Source organism: Ruditapes philippinarum, unplaced genomic scaffold (assembly GCF_026571515.1).
Source record: "Ruditapes philippinarum isolate M1 unplaced genomic scaffold, ASM2657151v2 ctg576_1_1_1_1, whole genome shotgun sequence".
In the NCBI taxonomy this organism is placed as follows: domain Eukaryota; kingdom Metazoa; phylum Mollusca; class Bivalvia; order Venerida; family Veneridae; genus Ruditapes; species Ruditapes philippinarum.
In genome coordinates, this window is record NW_026866451.1 from 141,396 (window position 1) to 165,001 (window position 23,606).

The 23,606-nt window shown below is 32.9% G+C and overlaps 1 protein-coding gene across 19 annotated transcripts in view; it reads left to right on the plus strand.

The window, feature by feature from the left end:
* Nucleotides 1–34: 34 nt before the first annotated feature.
* The window catches only part of LOC132732530 (5'-AMP-activated protein kinase catalytic subunit alpha-2-like), a 58,126-nt gene continuing 34,554 nt past the window's right edge, over nucleotides 35–23,606 (plus strand). For 13 of the 19 annotated variants that reach the window (XM_060718979.1, XM_060718985.1, XM_060718980.1 and 10 more), the window contains exons 1-12: nucleotides 35–193; nucleotides 5,325–5,466; nucleotides 5,821–5,914; nucleotides 8,410–8,554; nucleotides 9,010–9,097; nucleotides 11,044–11,113; nucleotides 11,589–11,637; nucleotides 12,369–12,474; nucleotides 13,149–13,254; nucleotides 13,917–14,031; nucleotides 15,335–15,349; nucleotides 20,831–20,898. In XM_060718979.1, coding sequence (XP_060574962.1) covers nucleotides 106–193; nucleotides 5,325–5,466; nucleotides 5,821–5,914; nucleotides 8,410–8,554; nucleotides 9,010–9,097; nucleotides 11,044–11,113; nucleotides 11,589–11,637; nucleotides 12,369–12,474; nucleotides 13,149–13,254; nucleotides 13,917–14,031; nucleotides 15,335–15,349; nucleotides 20,831–20,898 — 1,086 coding nt within the window. In that variant the 5' untranslated portion in view covers nucleotides 35–105. The remainder of the gene's footprint in view (nucleotides 194–5,324; nucleotides 5,467–5,820; nucleotides 5,915–8,409; nucleotides 8,555–9,009; nucleotides 9,098–11,043; nucleotides 11,114–11,588; nucleotides 11,638–12,368; nucleotides 12,475–13,148; nucleotides 13,255–13,916; nucleotides 14,032–15,334; nucleotides 15,350–20,830; nucleotides 20,899–23,606) is intronic. The other 6 variants (XM_060718981.1, XM_060718992.1, XM_060718994.1 and 3 more) reach the window with 1 other exon arrangement.

The following is a 23,606-nucleotide window of genomic DNA, read 5'->3' on the forward strand; positions in this document are numbered from 1 at the left end:
CGGGTTCAAGAAAAAATCGATCATAATCGGTTGGGTTTGCATATTTTCCTTGATAGATGACTACTTGTCCGAGAAGTGGAAACTTGCATCATCATAAATGTAAACATGGCGGAGAAAGCTCAACCGCAGGTCAAAATAGGACACTATATTATTGGAGATACCCTAGGAGTGGGAACATTTGGCAAAGTAAAAAGTATGTTATTTCATTATGACATAATTTTTTGTCACTTTTTGCTAAATTATTTTGCTTTTAACAGTATGCATTGCACAAAATCAGCCGTAAAGTCACATTGTTTACGAATAATCTTGCTAAATACAGGATAAGCTGATAAGTGTCCTACATAAAATACAAATTATTTTCATACATTTGAAAAAAATCTAATTCAGTTATTGACATATAATTTCAGCTTTTTTGATGATAGTGAAATCAAATGTATATAAACTATATTTCATATACTTTGTCCTCTGAAAAACATTTGGAACAAGTTACTGGTCGGAGACCATCAACCGGACATTTTTGGAACATTTTTCCGTACAGATTTCATAATTTTTAACCTAGAGACCAAAAAATTTGACACAGTTCAGCTAGGTTCTTCTCCTAAATAACAAACTAGTTTGTTTATTTCTGATTTTATTGACACTTATATCTGAGGCTCGACAAGGAGGGTATCAAAATTACCTAAATTGTCTACACTACAGTACCATGTGTCCGGACAGATATGTACATGACGTGATTTAATTCAGATAAAAGCTTGGGTGTTTTGATTTTTGATTTTTAACATGATATACAATATGTCAGCAACAAATGCTGAAGTTTTGGATATTCTATTATTCACTCTGCAAATGATTATAGCTGGTATATGAGGTCAGGCATTGCTTTCTTGATCCCCAAATTTCAACGTCAACATTTTTGAAATAGACATGAAAATATTACTATTTACGGAGGTTGAAATAAATTTATTTACTTAATTTTAAAATAAACATGCACTTATTGTTGATAAAAAAGTGACTGACAACCACTGAACAAAGAACATACTAAATTAAGCATTTTCGGGGCCGTCCGGGTTTGGTGGTTGTCTGGTTTTGGTGGTCCCCAACCAATAGGCTACTTAGAGTTGGACTGTCAGATAATTATTTTTTCCCCATACAGTGGCGTACCTGCCGATACGCCAATACGCACTGGCGTATTTAATGAATAGCTAGAGTTTCGAGAAATTAAAATTTGAAAAAAATGACGCGAAAAAAAAATGATGTAGATCTATCTATAATTGCGTAGCTGCTTATTGATTCCATAGGTATGTTTACGATGTAACCTTTGTCAAATATGTTCATACAATCAAAGGCGAGTAAAGCACAATTTAGCACATACATGAAAGAGAAAAGAACATGGGGGGAAATTTTAGCGAGAAATTTTCTATTGTGTGTTTTTTTTTATTTCTAATACAAATCATCAATTTTGTAAGTAGGTTATGTTTGAGTTACCATAAAAATTCAATTCATACCACCCTATGCGGATTTTATTAAGGATTATCATTTTTAAAACTTAAAAAACAAAATGTTATAATGCTTATAAACCTCGCTAAACTTTATGTTTGTCTGGAACTTTTGTAGTACAAAGGAATACGTGTTAGCCTTTTCATATTTAATCCTGTAGTTGTTTATCATTGTATAAGTCTGTCACATTCATTTCATCTTCATTTGAAATTTTGTAAAATAGTTTGGGTCCTACAAATCTGATCTTAGCAGCAAACAATATTCCACAACTATCATCACAAACCGAACTCAACGTTTATGTAAAGAACATTTTTAATCAAATTTAAGCCCCTTAAAATGGAAGATTTACAATATATATCACTATACAAAGCTATTTAGATATATTTCATTGACTATAGAAATGAATTGCATATTTCTGCAATGACATCTTTTATGTATTTTATAATAGTCTCATCTATATATACATACAGAACAGAGATAAAATTACAATAAAAACAAAGTAAAGCCATATAAGAGAATGTTCTTTCTTCTTTTTTCTCATTTTGAACTTTTTACAAAACTAAAATATGTTTCCACTCTTGCTTTAAATAAACCGTAATTTTCCTGTTCATTTGTAAATATTTGTATGCGATACAAAATCCTATATGTTATGTTTCTTGACTTGAATTTCTGCCAGGCTAGTAATGCATTAATTATACCCCCGCACAACAAAGTTGTAAGGGGGGTATACTGGAATCAGCTTGTCCGTCCGGCCGTCCGGCTGTCTGTCGGTTTTTTCTTGTCCGCCCAATAACTTAAGATTCCTTTGACCCTTAGTCTTCTTTTTTGGCATGGAGGTTAGTCATGATTAGTAGATGACCCCTATTGATTTTGAGGTCACCAGGTCAAAGGTCAAGGTCACAGGGGCCTTGACTTCAAAAAGCTTGTCCGCCCAATTACTTAAGATTCCACTGACCCACAGTCTTCATATTTGGCATGGGGGTTAGTCATGATTAGTAGATGACCCCTATTGATTTTGAGGTCACCAGGTCAAAGGTCAAGGTCACAGGGGCCTTGACTTCAAAAAGCTTGTCCGCCCAATAACTTAAGATTCCACTGACCCACAGTCTTCATATTTGGAATGGAGGTTAGTCATGATTAGTAGATGACCCCTATTGATTTTGAGGTCACCAGGTCAAAGGTCAAGGTCACAGGGACTTTGACTTCAAAAAGTTTGTCTGCCCAATAACTTTAGATTCCTTTGACCCACAGTCTTAATATTTGGCATGGATGTTAATCATGATTAGTAGATGACCCCTTTTGATTTTGAGGTCACTGGATCAAAGGTCATAGGGACTTTGACTTCAAAAAGTTTGTCCACCCATTAATTTAAGATTCCTTTGACCCACAGTCTTCATATTTGGCATGGATGTTGATCATGACTATAAGGTGACCCCTATTGATTTTGAGGTCACTGGGTCAAAGGTCAAGGTCACAGGGACCTTGACAAAAAAAAGCTTTTCTTCTCAATTGCTAAAGAATGTCCTGTCCGCAATGTATTGATTTTGACATTTTCACATTTGAAGCATGTAGAATACATAACTTAGCAATGCACTGGCTTAGTAACCTCAGATTTGGCAGGGAGGTTGTCCTTGAGCTCTAAATGGCCACTGTTGATTCTGACAAAGTGGTATGCGGGGGTATTCACGCCATGATAGTGGCAGTTCTAGTTTTAACTGCGTAATAATATAACTAAGATATATTGGACGAATTTTAAAGAGTAAAATTGAGGAAAATTGTAAAAAAACAATTATTTTCTAATATTAACAGAATGCACCTAAGAGATCGCGTATCAAGGAATTTAAGGTGTGGTTTTGATGATATAGATTATTGTTACACTTAAACATTTAATCTGTTGTGTTCGTTTTATGGTCATAAGCAATATTTTCCTTGTTCCTTGATTATATCTCATGTTAAGGTATTTTGAAATAAACAAAATGAAACAAAATATAGTGTTTTAAACATCTTGATTAGAATAGAAATACCTGGCTATGTTTTGTTTTTCTAATGGTAAATACGTTTTATAGCAATATTTTCCTTGATTATAACTCATGTCATCCTCGGTAACCTAGGCGTTTTACCGTATACATGTATTAAATGTAGTAATTGTATATTCGGAATGTGTACCGTGGTTTCCGACGATGATTTCATGTGTATGTATATTGAAAAAGAAAAGAAAAAAACGGGAAAAAGTTAACCATCTTGATTACAAATAGAGGTATCTGGCTATATTTGGTTTTCCTAATGGTAAATAACTTTTTTGAATTATTTTATAAAAGCAATCTTCACTTCAGGCTTGATGCAAATAGGACACTTTGCCCAAGGGACTGTTATTGGCGTATACTCAAAGTAAGCCAAGGTACGCCCCTGCCATACATGTACAAGTGGCCAGAGTGGATAAACTAAAATCACTGTACCATATCCTGAGAGCCTATACACGTTTAGTACTGTTTCATCTTGTGCGATTTCAAGCTCATGCTTCCGTTCTTCCGTTCACTGTACCTTTCTTCGGAGCTTGTATATATAAACATTAACCTTTTTTGAGATAACAGGAAGTAGACTTGTTTATACACTGTGTTGGGGATTTGTGTGTTGGCTGATTCCCATATAAATCATGTCTAAATTTATTTTAGTATGACCTGTCTCCAAACATTAAATTTGTTTTCGTCTTTTTTGTCAATGTATAGAAAATACCTAAAATTTCTTTATGTTGTTACAATTTCTAAAGTAAGCTATCTTAACATAGAATTTATTCTAATATTTACTACAAGGTCAAGTTCTTTGATTCTTATCAGTCAGTAATTAAACTGTGACTGTTTTCTAACTTGTAAAGATCCGGCAATTATCAAAGGACTGTTTGTATCAACCCTGCAGTCACTATTGTTCCTCCGGCAGTGATGTAACTTTTCTCTGCCGTCACTATTGTCCTTCCAGCAGTGATGTAACTTTTTCCTATCACTATAAAAGGGCTGGGAATCCATTTTAGGGGTCTTCTTATTTTTGGGAATCGGATATGGGAAGCTTTCAGAAAGATAACACTTAGAGAAAGGTGAATTTAATGGCATGAAAGTTTGGACTGTTTCCTCCAACAAGTAAATAATGTATATATTTGTGTATATTGAATTTATCCTGTATATAATCTGAAATAAAAAGTAGCTTAGAAGAAAAATGATTTATTTATTGTGTTATGCTACAGATAGTGTAAATAGTAACTGCTCAAATGTTGAGCTGGTGGTGGCAGCAAATTCTATATGACCAGTTTTATAAAGGTCTAATAAGAGGCCCAACTTAAAACAGTTACAATGTCATAGTGTGAGACAAATGTGCAGTCTGACTGGGACTCAAACTTTGGACCTTTAGAATAAGTTCTACTGACTGAGATATCCAGCTGCTTTTGCCAAATTATGTTGTAAAAAAAGATTGTTAAAAAACATGATGACAGATGTTGATTTCTCACAAAAAGTAGTCATTAGGAGGCAAGGATGGATTTGGGTTTTTTTGCCAATACGATCAGGGTCTTTCAAATAGCAACTTTTTGAATGACCCTGATATAATATTACATTGGGAAGATAGATTTAAAGTGATCATGTTTAGAACACTCTTAATTTATACATTAAAATGTACATATATACAACTTAATGCTAACTTTTTTCAAATAATAAGTACTTTTAATTTTACTACTCAAATCTTACCTTCGTGGACACAAGAATCAGTATTTTCTATCACTTTTCTACCAAAAGACTTCTCAAAATTATATTTTAATATTGAAAGTTGTCATTTGTATTTTACAGTTGCGACTCATCAGCTCACAAATCATAAAGTAGCTGTGAAGATTTTAAACAGGCAAAAGATTAAGGCTCTTGATGTTGTCGGCAAGATTCGCAAAGAGATTCAAAATCTCAAACTGTTTAGACATCCACACATTATCAAATTGTAAGTAAATATCCAGCTCTGCTATCATTTTAATTTCAAGTTTATTTTTATGTCACTTGTGTATTTACAAACAGACATTGTTATGAAGAAAATGCTACTGCAATTGAATATTATTTGGTTTTTAAAAAACAAAAACACCAAAAATCCCACACAAGCAGTTCACAAACTTGTGTCCTTTTATAAGCTGAATGTCATATTAATGACCCTTATGCTGTCATAATGTCAGAATTATTTACCAGAATGAAAGCATCATTCAAAATGTAAGGTATTCAAAATGGTCATTAAAACTTAAAAAGGACTCATAGTTTTATAACTGAAATATTATGATATAAATATATATTTATACAATTGCAGGTACCAAGTTATCAGTACTCCTACAGATATTTTCATGGTGATGGAATATGTATCGGGAGGAGAGCTGTTTGACTACATTGTCAAAAATGGCAAGGTAAGGCTTTACTTTATAAAAAATATGGTTGCATACACAATCCTAGTTTTGACATATTTACGTCTAGCAGCAATAAACATGTGTAAATGGATACTAAAATAAGCGTAATCAAGTACGCTGGTCATGCGTGATTTTGTCAATAATAACTCCCTTTTTTATACGCCCGTTTGAAAAACTGGACGTATTATGGGAACGCCCCTGGCGGGCGGGCGGGCGGCGTCCAATTTTGTCCGGAGCATATCTCCTACATGTATGGAGGGATTTTAATGAAACTTCATAGAAATGTTCACCACTATGAGGAGCAGTGTCGCACACATGAACCAGGTCTCTAGGTCAAAGGTCAAGGTCACACTTAGAGCTCATTGAAAAATGGTTGTCCGGAGCAAAACTTCCACATGTATAGAGGGATTTCAATATTACTTGGCACAAATGTTCACCATTGTGAGACGGAGTGTCGCGCGCAAGATTCAGGTCCTTGCGGGCAAGGTCAAGGTCACATATAGAGGTCAAAGTTTAGATAAAAATATGAAGATGTGTATATGGACCATTTAGTCATCATTTATTGAGGGATTGTAACACAAATGGTCATTATCAAGACTATGGCTGTGATACATATAATTTAGGTCAATATATACAAGGTCAAGGTCACTAAAGATGATGAAATATCCAGATTTTGTCCGGAGCATATCTCCTACACGCATGGAGGGATTTTAATGAAATTTCATAGAAATGTTCACCATTATGAGAAGCCATGTCACGCACATGAACTAGGTCTCTAGGTCAAAGGTCAAGGTCACACTTAGAGCTCATTGAAAAACGCTTGTCCGGAGCAAAACTTCCACATGCATAGAGGGATTTCAATATAACTTGGCACAAATGTTCACCATTGTGAGGCGGAGTGTCGCGCACAAAATTCAAGTCCCTGCAGCCAAGGTCAAGGTCACACATAGAGGTCAAAGTTTAGATAAAAATATGAAGATGTGTATAGGGACGATTTAATCATCATTTATTGAGGGATTGTAACACACATGGTCATTATCATGATTACTGCTGTGACACATGTACTTTAGGTCAATATATGCAAGGTCAAGGTCACTAAAGATGGTGAAATATCCAGATTTTGTCTGGAGCATATCTCCTACATGTATGGAAGAATTTTTATAATACTTTATGGAAATGTTCACCACCATGATATGTATTGCTCCATGCATGATCCAGGTCAAAGGTCAAGGTCACACTTAGAGCTCATTGAAAAACGCTTGTCCGGAGCAAAACTTCTACATTCATAGGGGGATTTCAATATAACTTGGCACAAATGTTCACCATTGTGAGGCTGAGTGTCGCACGCAAAATTCAGATCCCTGTGACCAAAGTCAAGGTTACACATAGAGGTCAAAGTTCAGATAAAAATTTGAAGATGTGTATAGGGACCATTTAGTCATCATTTATTGATGGATTGTAGCACAAATGGTAACTATCATGACTACAGGTGTGACACATTTAATTTAGGTTAATATTTGCAAGGTCAAGGTCACTGGAGATGATTAAATATCCAGATGTTGTCCGGAGCATATTTTCTACATGCATGGAGGAATTTTAATGTTACTTTATAGAATTGTTCACCACCATGAGACGTAGTGCCCTGCACATGAACCAAGTCTCTAGGTCAAAGGTGAAGGTCACAGTTAAAGCTCATAGAAAAACGCTTGTCTGGAGCAAAACTTCTACATGCATAGAGGGATTTCAATATTATTTGGCACAAATGTTCATCATTGTGAGGCTGAGTGCCATGCATAAAATTCAGGTCCCTGCGACCAAGGTCAAGGTCACACATCCTGTGCATATCTTCCCTACTGATTTGTTTTAAGGTTCATTTAACAACACAGTGCCAAGAATAAAAACTTACTTGCTAGATAACACTTATCCATAATGCCCCCATCTCCATCTAAAGCTTTCGTAAACGGGCGTATTTTGTGACTATGGCACCCTTGTTTCTTCTTAAAATTGTATTGTTGTAATACCTGTACGTATTGGTACCATTCATCAAAGTCTAGCTCTTTGGTGCTAACACTCGTTCTTCTTTTCTTAATAAAGTTATCTTTCATTCATACCCAAGTTATAACTACCATGCAGAGACCTCTACCAATGTCAGATAGGTGTATGAGGTCTTTGGATAAAGATCAACAAGGCTTCAAAATATTTTTTATTAGTAATCATACTTAAATAAGTTGTTAATTTGGTTATTTAGCCGATTTTAATAGATTTTGTGTCATATCTCCCTTTATGGGCATTCCAGGATAACTAAAATGTATTTATTAATTCCTCTGCTGACTGTTAAATGACCATTAGATAATAGATTCAATGTTCAAAAGAAATTTTGCCTTATCTCAAGTTCGAACACTCAACCCTTGGAGTATAAATCCTATGCTTTCCCTTTCAAGCTAAGTTGGCGAACTTATACTTACAAAAGATTGTTGCATGTTTTATTTTTACAGTTACAAGAGCATGAAGCTAGAAGATTCTTCCAACAAATAGTATCTGGAGTGGACTACTGTCACAGACATATGGTCGTCCATAGAGACTTGAAACCTGAAAATCTACTTCTAGATCATAACAGAAATGTCAAACTTGCTGATTTTGGTATGTTTTACAAGAGTGTTTTATTTTCTAATCACAAAATGTATTAGTTTATTTTTTGTTGTGAAAAAGTTCTCATTTAAGGTAGACTATACAAGTATACTGAAAGTTGTCTACAATATAGGTAGAATCTCCCTTTTTGAATTTAGAATTTTGTGTAGAAATGATTACTTTTGTGCCTGTGTTGCCTTGTCAATCCTGTACATTGTATCAAAATTGAATAGCATACATGTATTGTCTGTCCTCTATAACAGATATTTTACAACGTTAAGTTATTGGGTTTGACTGTTGATATTTAGGTATTGTAATGGGCAAGTCTGTAAACATTATGTGATATTTCCATTCACATTTTATTCAGATAATGATCATCGACATAAATTTTATTAATAATAATTAAACATAAACATATTACATGTATGTACTATGATAAATCAATCATTTTATAATTTTGTATACAGGTTTATCTAATATGATGCATGACGGAGAGTTTTTACGGACTAGTTGTGGGTCACCAAACTATGCTGCCCCAGAAGTTATCTCGGGAAAGTAAGTCAAGAATCTATCACTATACAAATGCACAAGTTTATATATCAATATGTACATAATCTCATGAATCTCATAATCTTGCCAAGAAAAAATAGATAACACTTTGTTCACCCTGAAAAAAATGGAGATAAAAGTTGATTGAATGATTATGTAAGATTTTGTTTTGATTAATTGATTGATTGATTCAACTCAAACAATTGAATTTTACCCTACTCATGTATTTGTTGTATTTGTATTACCATTCCTTGATATAAAAATTAATCCTCATTATCTCATTTTTAGCTCGACTATTCGATAAGAATAAGTAGAGCTATTGCAGTCACCCGAGCGTCGGCGTCGGCGTCGGCGTAACCACTTATGTTAAAGTTTTTGTAATAGTTCAAATATTTTCAAAGTCCATTGACATATGGCTTTGAAACTTTGCACACTTGTTCACCATCATGACCCCAACCTGTAGACAGGAGGAGGTAACTCTATCAAGCATTTTGACAGAATTATGCCCCTTTTTCGACTTAGAATTTACGTTAAAGTTTTTGTAATAGTTCAAATATTTTCAAAGTCCATTGACATATGGCTTTGAAACTTTGCACACTTGTTCACCATCATGACCCCAACCTGTAGACAGGAGGAGGTAACTTTATCAAGCATTTTGACAGAATTATGCCCCTTTTTCGACTTAGAATTTACGTTAAAGTTTTTGTAATAGTTCAAATATTTTCAAAGTCCATTGACATATGGCTTTGAAACAGTGCACACTTGTTCACCATCATGACCCCAACCTGTAGACAGGAGGAGGTAACTCTATCAAGTATTTTGACAGAATTATGCCCCTTTTTCGACTTAGAATTTACGTTAAAGTTTTTGTAATAGTTCAAATATTTTCAAAGTCCATTGACATATGGCTTTGAAACTTTGCACACTTGTTTACCATCATGACCCCAACCTGTTGACAGGAGGAGGTAACTCTATCAAGCATTTTGACAGAATTATGCCCCTTTTTCGACTTAGAATTTACGTTAAAGTTTTTGTAATAGTTCAAATATCTTCAAAGTCCATAGACATATGGCTTTGAAACTTTGCACACTTGTTCAACATCATGACCCCAACCTGTAGACAGCAGGAGGTAACTCTATTAAGCATTTTGACAGAATTATGCCCCTTTTTCGACTTAGAATTTACGTTAAAGTTTTTGTAATAGTTCAAATATTTTCAAAGTCCATTGACATATGGCTTTGAAACTTTGCACGCTTGTTCAACATCATGACCCCAACCTGTAAACAGGAGGAGGTAACTCTATCAAGCATTTTGACAGAATTATGCCCCTTTTTCGACTTAGAATTTACGTTAAAGTTTTTGTAATAGTTCAAATATTTTCAAAGTCCATTGACATATGGCTTTGAAACTTTGCACACTTGTTCACCATCATGACCCCAACCTGTAAACAGGAGGAGGTAACTGTATCAGGCATTTTTTTTACTATCAAGCACTAAGAATAGTCGAGCATGCTGTCCTACCGACAGCTCTTGTTAGATTATGTAAAGGACTACAAATGATTATTCTTAAGTCAGGTTGAATTTAATTGAAATTTGAAAATATGAATTTTCATTCTGATCACTCCTGAAGTAAATAAAAAGAAAATTAATTAAAATTTTTTAAAGAAAATATTTGAAGCTGAAGCAATCAGTTTAAAAATGGCTTAGCTTCTGATTGCTAGCATGTTTTTCCATTTGTATTAATTATGTATTTTAATCTCTTTTATTGCATTCTCGTCTTAAAACTTAAGTTTTCTGTATTTAAACTTACAACATCTTCAACTAGAATAGATACATTCATAATAAAAGCAAACTGTGTTCGAATTTCATAATAATGTAAAAAATTGACTGGATAAAAATCATTGCACTGACGTAAGAGAAGAAATCATGAAGTAATTGTTGGTATTTTGTAAGGTTGTACGCTGGTCCGGAGGTGGATGTGTGGAGCTGTGGTGTCATACTTTATGCTTTACTTTGTGGAACGGTGAGATTTTTTTTATATAAAATATCATAAATAAAACGACTGTTACAAATATACTAGATCTATCAGCAATTATTTAAAACCTCAGAGTGCCGTTCATGTTGTATGTTGTAATTGATAATGTGATAATTGTTTTATTTATCAATTTGCATGGTAATGTACTATGTACAAGTCTAAAATTAAACATGTGTATATCCTAGTCCAAAACCGTGCATTTTTGTACAACAATGCACTCAAAATTAATAACTATGTCCTAGATATTGAACTACCAATAATATAGAGCCTAGTCAAACCACTCGGGTTTGTTTGGCTCTTTAATGTTAGCAAAAGCTTAGCAAGTTTAGAATGAATTACTGTAAATTTCTATATGCTGGCTCACAAATGTTTTCACCTAATGTTAAAAGCTGTCATTTAATATAGAATCTACATGAAAACATAACTCTTTAATTTCTGAGGAAAATATTTTATTTTATAACAGCTTCCCTTTGATGATGAGCATGTCCCCACATTATTTAGGAAAATCAAATGTAAGTATGATTTTATTACTAATATATGTATATCATTAGATGTAAAGATTTTTTACAGGTTATATGACCCTATACAAACTGTTGTTTAGTTAGAGTGGCTCAGGTTATATTTCAAACTATCAATTATAAAAGGTCATATAAATTGTCAGGAATATTTATAACAAATTTATAATACAGCATGCTTTCTTTTTTTGAGAAAAAAAAGGGTAAGATTTCTTCATAAATTGACAGCAGCCATGTGTATAAAACTATAAAAACATCGAGATTATCCAATGAAAAGCGATATAGCAAACATGTAGTATAATAAAAATGTAAACATGTGTATATAGAAAAGTAAGATGAGAATCATACTGAAAGTTCCACTACAATTATGACTTATAAATTATCACATTTCTTTTTTATATATATAATCTTTATTTGAGTCTCATCCATACATAACCACTTAAAACATTTCAATTTCATTATTTTACAAAATTAAAGTTGTTTTTGTAAGAATTAAAAGTGACTGTAAAAGTATCATAATGGAAGGGAGGCAACTCTGCAAGAATTTCCAACTCTTCTCATTCCATATTCACTAAAATAAGAAACTTGGTAACATTAGTCTTGGAAGTTGGAATAGTATTAATGGGTATGCATTCAAAATTAAGATAGGACCATGGATGAGATTTGGGTTAAAGAAGTTATTTTATGGTTTACTTTGATGAAACATTTTGATGTTTTTTGTGTTTCAGCTGGAATTTTCAACATCCCAGAATATTTACACAAAGAGGTAGTTTCCCTATTGTGTCATATGTTACAAGTAGATCCACTGAAGAGAGCTTCTATGAAAGATGTCAGGTAAAAATAACAGTCTTGCTTAAGTTTTTTTGTAAGACCCCACTGACCATTAAAGGAACTCAATTTAGTGGGAAAATGAGTAGGGGTGCAATGCTTTTCACTCAGAGTGAATTTCATTATTTTTCTTTGCAGATTTTTCAATTTAAGTGCTTCACTTGATCTATGTAATTTTTTTTAAATTTTATGCTTTTTGGCATTTTGACCTCAGTGGAGTTCCTTTAAGGTATTACTTTGAAAGTTGGAGAACTTTAATGCATCCAAGATTTACAAATAATATTGATTGATCTTAAAATGAGACCCTTATTGAGTGAGGGTTGTGTTCCCTATATGTGTATGGAGAAAACTTTACAAACAAAACTTTACAAATCTTTGTATAAATTCAGGTAAGCGATTCAGGGCCATCACAACATCTTGCCAAGCATTTAGATTAGAAATTGAAATGAAAAGGTATATCTGTGTCTGACCATTAAGGATTACGGACCCTAATAAATTGGTAAATATCGGGTAAAACCGTAAAACTTCGTAAAAGGCCCGAAGCTGGCATTTTGTCGCCACTTAGCTTAAACTCTATTTTTAGCAACTGTGACGTCAGTTTTCAAAGAAAGCAATATGGCCGCTCACTTGCTTGTCTTATTTGATGATTTTGTTACATTTAAGATTTTTTTTTTTCTCAGAGAACATGAATGGTTTAAGAAGGACCTACCATCATATTTGTTCCCCAAACCCCAGGATCATGATGCATCCATTGTTGATATTGATGTCGTCAGAGAAGTTTGTGATGTAAGTTACCATTTAAATATGGTTTATTGTGGCCCCATGTTTATATAGTCACTGTATATGTATTAGTCTGTCTGATCATCCAGGTGACTTTTGTGTGAACCACTACCGACATTATTTGAAAGAACAATTGTTTAATTTCGATGTAATGTTGAATTGGTCATAGCTCAAATTTAAATTTCGTTTTACTCTATAAGATATACCTGGATTTTGAATTTGTATCTGTAGAAATGATGCGCATGAATTTTTTTTCATTTATATTCCAGCCTTTCAAAATAAGATATATGCTTATTGTTCTAAAGGTCTTTAATGTACATAAGTTATGAAGAAACTACCACATGAAATTAGGTATTTCAATACCTCTGTATATATGTAAAGTTTGTTATATGAGCCGCGTCACGACAAAACCAACATAGTGCGTTTGCGACCAGCATAGATCCAGACCAGCCTGCGCATCCGCGCAGTCTGATCAGGATCCATGCTGTTCGCTATCAGTTTCTCTACTTGTAATAGGGTTGGTAAGCGAACAGCATGGATCCTGATCAGACTGCGCGGATGCGCAGGCTGGTCTGGATCCATGCTTGTGGCAAACCCATTATGTTGGTTTTGTCGTGACGCAGCTCATATTTTATTTGTAAAGTTAATTTATTGAGTTATATTTACAGAAATTTGGGGTATCAGAGTACGAGGTGGAGGCTGCTATATTAAATGGTGACCCGATGGATCAGCTAGTGATAGCTTACAGTCTTATAATGGACAACAAAAGGAATTTAGAAAACAGTCAGTATAATAGGCCTTTATTTTTCATCATTGTTGTTGTTGTTTTTTTTCTTCAGTAAAGTAAGTTTGTTCGAAAGGCATTAAGTATTGTTATTGAAGCATGAAGATGCATTTTCATATATATGTGTATAATAGAATTATTATGAGGGAAGGGGAATCAGACGTTTATCATGAGGGGTGGGGAATAAGTATTTTATTATGAGGAGAGGGAAAACAGAATTTTATCATGAGGGGAGGGGAGTCAGAATTTTATGAGGGTAGGGGAGTCAGTATTTCATTATGAGGAGAGGGGAAACAGAATTTTATCATGAGGGGAGGGGAGTCAGAATTGTATCATGAGGGGAAGGGAATTAGAATTGCATCATGAAGGGAGGAGAAAATCAAAATTTTATTATGAGGGGGGGGGGGGGGGGAGGATCAAATATTAACATAAAGGGAGGAAATTCAGAAGTCTATCAAGAGAGGGGAAAGTATTTTTCATGTGGAGAGGGTAATCAGTATTTCATCATAAGGGAAGGAGAATCAAAATTTTATCTTGAGGCGAAGGGAATCAGGAGAGGGGAATCAGAATTTTATCATAATTGAAGGGAGTCAGAGAAACAGGAAAATATGTTAGGTGCAAAAAGTTTATCCATTCGGGCAATAGTTTGCTGTATTATAATATTTCAAATAACAAGAGTTTTAGAAATGATATTTTGATATGAATGATAAATGTGTCTTTCTTGGGTAGAATTAGACACATCATTTATCAATTAGCTCATATCTAGCTAGCTAATGGAAGGTCACTAGTTCTACCCTGGGGACTATTCAGGCTAGCAAAAGGTATGGCCGGTTTTCCTCAATATTGATCTTAAACATTAACAATATTTAAGATCTCTTGTTATAAATGTACATCAATTTAAATGTATTACTGTCTCAAAAGTTATGTTTACAATATGGGCTGTTTTCCCTGACTGTAGTTAAACAGTCAATGGTTTAAGGTAATAAAGTGCTTTCTTTCTGCAAAATATAAATTAAACCTTAATCTGCCGAATGTGTCATTGTGTGTAATGGACTTGTCCAGCTTCCATTTTTGGAACTGTCCATTATTAATTTTAGGAATATCAAGATTAGTCTGACAACAGTATAGTGCCTGGTCAGATTGAATGAAAATTGTAAACTGGCCTGGCTCTAAACTGGTGTCAAAGGCTTATATCTTTCTGTTATAGCAGGTTAGGGGTTAAAGGGCAAATGTCATACCTTTCGGCTCTTGTTTTATATCTACTATGTCAAGAAACTATATTTATCATACTAAATTTTTAAGCTGCCGCAGTACATGGTAAGAAACGGAGATAAGAAAATGATAGTTTGTGCATTTCTAAGCATTTTTAAGTTCACCAGAACTAAAGGTTCAGGGTGAACTATTAGTATGGACAAAGGGATACTCCAGCATATGGATCAGTGCCCAATACAAGTAATACATTAAGTATATTTTGCTACACCTTTAAATTGAATAAATTTGCTCTGCGCCTATTTATGAATGGTCATTGCCCGTAAAAAAGTAAAACTTTGAAACAACTTCAGAATGTGTATTCTGGTGAGCAATTCAGGGTCATCATTTGCCCTCTTATATTTTTCTTGTAATGGATATACTAATAAACCAAATATAACATCAGAATGGCTGTTCTTTAACAAGCTACATGTGTATCAAGCTTTTCTTTTCATAAAGCTGTGCTGCATATTTGAATTTTCCAGAACGTTTTACATATTGCTCTTCTAATTATTATGTCGGTATGTAATTTGTTTCTACATAATTATATTAAACAACTGTAACTTTAACCTCTTAAAAGTCTTCACCATATTTTTTCTAAATAAAGTTCAAGTTGATGAAATGTGGAGCCATATTTGGTTAAAATCTACTTAATATCAAAACACAGGTCACGTATGATTTGAATTACAATTTAGTTTGTAAAATTTTGTTAAATGAAGGGTTCTCCTTTTTTTGAGTCATACTTACTAACAAAAGTAAAGTGAAGTGTTGATAACAGTCAGAGTCTGCTTTATTTTAAAGCATGTAAGTGACCGAGAGTTATATGCCCTTGTGAGATAATAGTTTCTGCACATGGGGGTCAAGTCTGTATAGATATTTGTTAGAATATAAAATATATAGACATGACATACATGTATACAACGGACAGAATTTATTGAGATTTTTTACCAGTGAAATGCCCAGTCATATTTACTGCAAAAGACCGCCTACTCAGTGATGTTTACAATATATAATTTATTTGAATCTGATGTCTCATGTTTTCATATAAAATATACCACGTCAGTCACATTTATATGATATCAATACATATATACCTTATATAAAAAGCATGACAGGGAAATTAAACAATGAAAAGTCAAGCTAAAAAAAAGAGCCACATACAGCTGGGATTCAAACCATGTGTCTCTTGGTTGCCTGTCCAGTATGCTTACCTCTACACCACGTCTTTCTCTCACCCACTTTAAATCATGGTTCATGTAGTCTGAACATGATAAAACAATAAAAATTAAAATGATTACATATTTAATTAAAAAGTAATAAATGCAATGCAAACGAAAATAAAGCAATTAATACATTACAACCTTACACACAGCTTTTGTAAAGAATTGTGCCAAAATTTAAGATAAGTTGGTGAAGTGCTTATCTGTGTTTACAAGTTTTTTTGCTTTCTTTATAAGGTGGTGGTTGTTCATTTTATTTCTAGATCTTTTATTATATATATTGATTTATTTGTGGTCACAATACATGTACATGTTTATGAAGCATTCAATAATAAGACTAGTGTGTAATAAATGTTGTTTAAATACACCATTTTGACTTTAGAAGAAGGATCAGGTAAAGATATTATTATATTGCTAGGTTTTAAGGCCATGTCAGCAACAAGGATTGTAATAAGCGTAATGTTTGTGTTGGTTTAGTGCCAGTTTATCACTGTATAAAATACTGTCAGTGTTCCTTCATTCTAAACCACTACATGAAAGCATGTCATAATTCTATACAAGTACAAGCATATTATAATTCTATACAAGTACAAGCATACTATAATTCTATACAAGTACAAGCATACTATAATTTTATTCAAGTACAAGCATACTATAATTCTATACAAGTACAAGCATACCATATTCTATACAAGTACAAACATACCATAATTCTATACAAGTATAAGCCTGCCATAATTCTATACAAGTACAAGCATACTATAATTCTATACAAGTACAAGCATACCATAATTCTATACAAGTACAAGCATACTATAATTCTATACAAGTACAAGCATACCATAATTCTATACAAGTACAAGCATACTATAATTCTATACAAGTACAAGCATACCATAATTCTATACAAGTACAAGCATACCATAATTCTATACAAGTACAAGCATACTATAATTCTATACAAGTACAAACATACCATAATTCTATACAAGTACAAGCATACCATAATTCTATACAAGTACAAACATACCATAATTCTATACAAGTACAAGCATACTATAATTCTATACAAGTACAAGCATACCATAATTCTATACAAGTACAAGCATACTATAATTCTATACAAGTACAAACATACCATAATTCTATACAAGTACAAACATACCATAATTCTATACAAGTACAAGCATACTATAATTCTATACAAGTACAAGCATACCATATTCTATACAAGTACAAACATACCATAATTCTATACACGTATAAGCCTGCCATAATTCTATACAAGAACAAACATACAATAATTCTATACAAGTACAAACATACCATAATTCTATACAAGTATAAGCCTGCCATAATTCTATACAAGAACAAACATACAATAATTCTATACAAGTACAAACATACCATATTCTATACAAGTACAAGCATACTATAATTCTATACAAGTACAAGCATACCATATTCTATACAAGTACAAACATACCATAATTCTATACACGTATAAGCCTGCCATAATTCTATACAAGAACAAACATGCAATAATTCTATACTAGTACAAGCATACCATATTCTATACAAATATAAGCATTCAATAATTCTATACAAGTACAAGAATATTATAATTCTATACAAGTATAAGCCTGCCATAATTCTATACAAGTACAAACATACCATAATTCTATAAAAGTTCAAGCATACCATAATTCTATAAAAGTTCAAGCATACCCTAATTCTATAAAAGTTCAAGCATACCCTAATTCTATAAAAGTTCAAGCATACCCTAATTCTATAAAAGTTTAAGCATACCCTAATTCTATACAAGTACAAACATACCATAATTCTATAAAAGTTCAAGCATACCCTAATTCTATAAAAGTTCAAGCATACCATAGTTCTATACAAGTACAAACATACCCTAATTCTATAAAAGTTCAAGCATACCATAATTCTATAAAAGTTCAAGCATACCCTAATTCTATAAAAGTTCAAGCATACCCTAATTCTATAAAAGTTCAAGCATACCATAGTTCTATACAAGTTCAAGCATACCATAATTCTATACAAGTACAAGCATACTAAAATTCAGTACAAGTACACAAATACTATAAATTCTATACAAATACAAGCATATTGTAATTATAAAAGTACAAGCATATCATAATTCTATACAAGTACAAGCTTGTAGTAATTCTATAAAAGTGTAAGCATGCTAAAATTCTATACAAGTACAAGCATTCCATGATTCTATATTGTACATGTATATTTAAACTTTATCATTATTCTATACAACTACAGGCAAACCAAAATTCTAAAACCACATTTCTAGAAAGTATAATTATGATAAGTATGTCAAATGCGCTTGCACAGTTAAAATTCATACTGGTGTTTTTACTCACTTTTATTGGTTTTCTTTAATGTGTGAATATTTTTGACTTAATAACTGAAACTGATATTTAACATTTTTCTTGTGAAAGTTTTTATATTAAAGATTTAGTGTTGCGTGATTTAATTACATATATCTTAGTTAGAAGTTCATCATTTAAGACAACAGCATGAAATAAATTGCTACTTTTACTTTGTATTTAGAATTGAATAGAAATAGCTTCTGAAAGAGTTTTTTGAATGTACAGTTTTCCTTAAGTATATTTTTTAAACTTTTTTAAGACCAGTGTGGTAAACTGACTGGTTTTAAATCGCAAAAAAAAAATCTCTAATTTTGCAAAATGAATATCAATATAAGAAGCATCATTGGCTGTTGAAGCAACTTTTTTCCCCCTCAATTAACTTGTTATCACAACTAAAGAATTCTCATTCAAGTGCAACTGGACCTATTTATTACATGCTTTTCGGTGGTTTATAGAAATATATCAGTAAAATAAAAACTGATAATTTCACTGTTTTTAAACAGTGAAATTATCAATTTGATAATTTCACTGTTTTGAATATTTGAGCCTGTTGTGTTGTTTCAGTGAAATACAAGCTCACAGTACAGGAAACCAACTTATTATTATTACGTAATATTATTTGGCGCCCTTCTCATTTAGTACTAGGTTAAAATGTCTTATTAAATATTTCTTTGCATATAATAAAAAGAAAATTTGTTTTATTTAATGTAAGATCGAAATATATTTCACCTTGTGAACACCAAAAGTTCATATTTCACTCGTGGCTGTGCCACTCGTAAAATATACCTTTTGGTGCTCACTCGGTGAAATATAGTCTGATCTTTCACTGAACTAAACAAATATCCTCTATATATATACTGTTTATATATACATGTACTAGTCTATAATGTTTGAGATTGAGAAGACTTCATCAGCATAGTGCAGTAATGGGGGAACACTTACTACATTATTTTAGGAGTTGACCCATTACTGCACTCGGGTGATGAGGCTCAAAAGTTCATGACCCTTCCTATAACTACTTGTGTTGAGAGAGTTAACCTTTTACCTGCTGAATTTGTGTAATGGATTTGCCCTGCTCTGTAGTTGGAACAGTCCATTCAAAGTTTAAGGTGCGGCATGGCGAGTGGTTAAGCGTCGGACTATAATCTCTGATCGCTAGCGAGGTTAACCCCAGGGCATCGTGTCTCCTTGGCAAGAAATTTAACTCATGCTCAGTACTGGTGTCCAGGTACGGTCGAAGTGTGTCAGCTTATGCTTCTACCATCGAACTAAAATAAATTCTGTTAACCAAAGTTAGGAATCACTTATAAAATGAGCAAAAGTTATAGTGCTTGTCAACTAGACGATGTGCAGCTAACTAGGCTTTATACTGGTAACACGGAGGCTGATCATTTTCGGTTCCTTCAGGTCAAGGGTTAAAGTTGATTTGTCAATTTAGTTAGCCAAAAATATAATTTTGAAATTTCAAGTTTGCCAGTTTATCTTAACTATAAGTATTTGATTGTTATGTTAGATTGATGAGTAGTCGGTTTCTTGATAAAAAATAGAATTTTTGATAATGTGGAAACATATATTTTTTTGTGATTTTTTTGTTTTTCATTTTTCCAAAACATGTTGCGATTTTGCAAAGACATTCTAAGCATGGATAAAGTTAAACTTATAGCATGAAGTAAATATTTTTCATAAAAATTCAAGAAGTGCATGAACAGTAAATCCCTTGCTATTTTATAATACAATTTTAATTGCATTTTTTTTTTCAGTTTATGCGCTATTTATTTTTGAATTTCATGCTATTTTGAATAGAATTTTCTGTATTTAATGAAACAGGAACTGTTTCTGATATTGTTTAGTTATGTTTTTGTTTATTGTTGTTTTATTCTATAAATACTGTTGTTTAAGATAAGAGTATACATGTATTGCAGCATCCTCTTCTGTCAACATTCAAGACTTCTACCTGGCTTCAAGTCCACCAAGTGAGTCCTTTATGCTGGTAAGTATTTGGATTATATTTTTAATCGAGGGAAAATAATATCAAATTTCTGTACATCTGTAAAATTGTCGTTGAACTTTTGTCTGTGTCTGCTATCTCAGATTTTAAAACAACTTATATATACAGTGGAACCTGTCTATTCCGAACTTGTCCGGACCGGAAGAAAAATTCAGATTAGAAAGGTTTCCATGTACTTCATTATATATACTTTATATACTTAAATGTACTTATCTTAAAAACTGAGATTTTTATTGCTTCTTCTGAATGAATCAACTCATTTGAGTAAAAACTTGCAGTCTATAATTACATATTTATCTTTGAATTGTCTATCAAACTGATGAACATTAATTTGAGCCACGTCAAGACAAAACCAACATAGTGGGTTTGCAACCAGCATGGATCCAGACCAGCCTGCGCATCTGCGCAGTCTGATCAGGATCCACGCTTTTTAGCTATCAGTTTCTCTACTTGTAATAGAGTTGGTAAGCGAACAGCATGGATCCTGATCAGACTGCCCGGATGTGCAGGCTGGTCTGGATCCATGCTGGTCGCAAACACATTACGTTGGTTTTGTCATGAAGCGGCTCATTTATATATTTTAAGCCTGTTTCAGTGCATTGGGGAGCTATCCATCTCACCTTGTAGCACTTGGTTATGTTTTTTTTTGTAAATCTTTATTTCTCATTTACTACTTATTTACAGTACAGTTCCAGCAGCTTTAAAACAACTCCACTGAATTCTAAAAACCTACAAACATAACATTTTTAATTCTTACATAAATGCTTCAATTTTGGGTCATTTATCTCATTAATAACAAATATTCTGGAAAAACGGATTGGGGGAACCATCTGAAATTTTGCACACAAGTTATTGATTCTTGTAGATTATTTCAAAAAGGTATTTCCAGTCCAATCATGTCAAAAAACTTGGTTTCCCTTATACATATTCTCTTGAAACATGTAATCAAAGTTTACTGAACAAGATCTGTATCTCTGAGCATTCAGTTATTGCCCTTTGGATATTTTGCTTTTTTACTGACTTTTTTGTGCTAGTTTGATTCCACATCATGTGAAGGCATTTATGTGAAACTTCACAATGGGGGTATAGGGGTTGGGTCTTTATATTTTGATACTTACCAAATAACTAATAGCTTTGAAATTTTACATTTGGTAAATCATTTCCTTATGTGAACTTAAAAAATTCCTGCATGACATTTGGTTATATCATTGGAAATGAACGAATAGTCGTGCATGCTGTCCTTGAGACAGCTCTTGTTACTTGAGTGTTTCAGAACAAAAATTTTCATTTGCATTTTTCTTTATATGTTTTAGTTAATATTTATAACTGCATTGTGTGCATAAATTACGGAAATGAACCCATTCTTCTATAATATCTATATGTCTGTGTTTGAATATAAAAATGCCTGAATGATAATCGTCTCTTTCTTTTGTCCTAATCTTAAATATACCTTAATATATGCGAAACTTTTTTATATACCAGTACATGTATATTATATTGCTGATATTTTTATGACAACATTTAGTCCATGTGAGCTAATTATAAATGCTAATGGTGATCTTATAGTCATCTTCTAAGCCTCTTATCTATTTTTTTTATTTAAGACATATGAGCCGCGTCACGACAAAACCAACATAGTGCGTTTGCGACCAGCATGGATCCAGACCAGCCTGCGCATCCGCGCAGTCTGATCAGGATCCATGCTGTTCGCTTACCAACTCTTTACAAGTAGAGAAAATAATAGCGAACAGCATGGATCCTGATCAGACTGCGAGGATGCGCAGGCTGGTCTGGATCCATGCTGGTCGCAAACGCACTATGTTGGTTTTGTCGTGACGCGCTCATATATACATGTTAGAGCTGTTATTGAAACAATATTGATTCATTGTTAATCAATATCCAGTTCCAGTGGTTTTTCTCTCACTTATTTGGGGAAGAGGTCTAAGCCTCTTCATTTATGGAAAAATTATTGCTAAAACTTAATTTGGGAAGCAAAAAAGCTGGTCTGAGTTCATGGTTTTTGGAAAACGACGTGATTTCAAAAATCCATTTTAAAGGCTTCTGTTATATAAGGTAAAAAATCACTGGATTCACATTTGAAAAAATTTATTAGAAATTATTTATATATTGGTGTACTGTCGATATATATGTTATCCAATATTGATATATATTATCAATATGCTTTTGACAGCTCTAATACATGTATATACAATATATATCCATTTTTCAATGAGAGATGATATTTCTCATACAAACTTTCTACACTTTTAGGGTTCTATGAAAAATATAGACAATCCTTACTCTTGACTTTGTGAATGTATAAACTCGGATCTTCATAACTGTGTTAGACTAGGACTTTGGTGCTAACTTGATGAGAATTATGTAATATATCTTAAGTGTGTTAAACATGTTTGTCCTTGCTTGTGATATTGTTTAATAATTGTTAACTTTGATATTATACATAAACATAGATTCTTAGAAAAATATTGTTGATACTAAGCTGTATTCTGCTGTTATTAGAAAGTTGTTTTTTATATCCACTTTGGCCATTTGGTTAATGTCACTGTCTTTTAATTACTCGCACCACACATGGGGAGCGGTAGCCTAGTAATTAAAGTGTTTGCCTCTCAATCCAGGGATCATGGGTTAAGAGCCCTACTTAGATCACATCCATGTTTCTCCATATATGT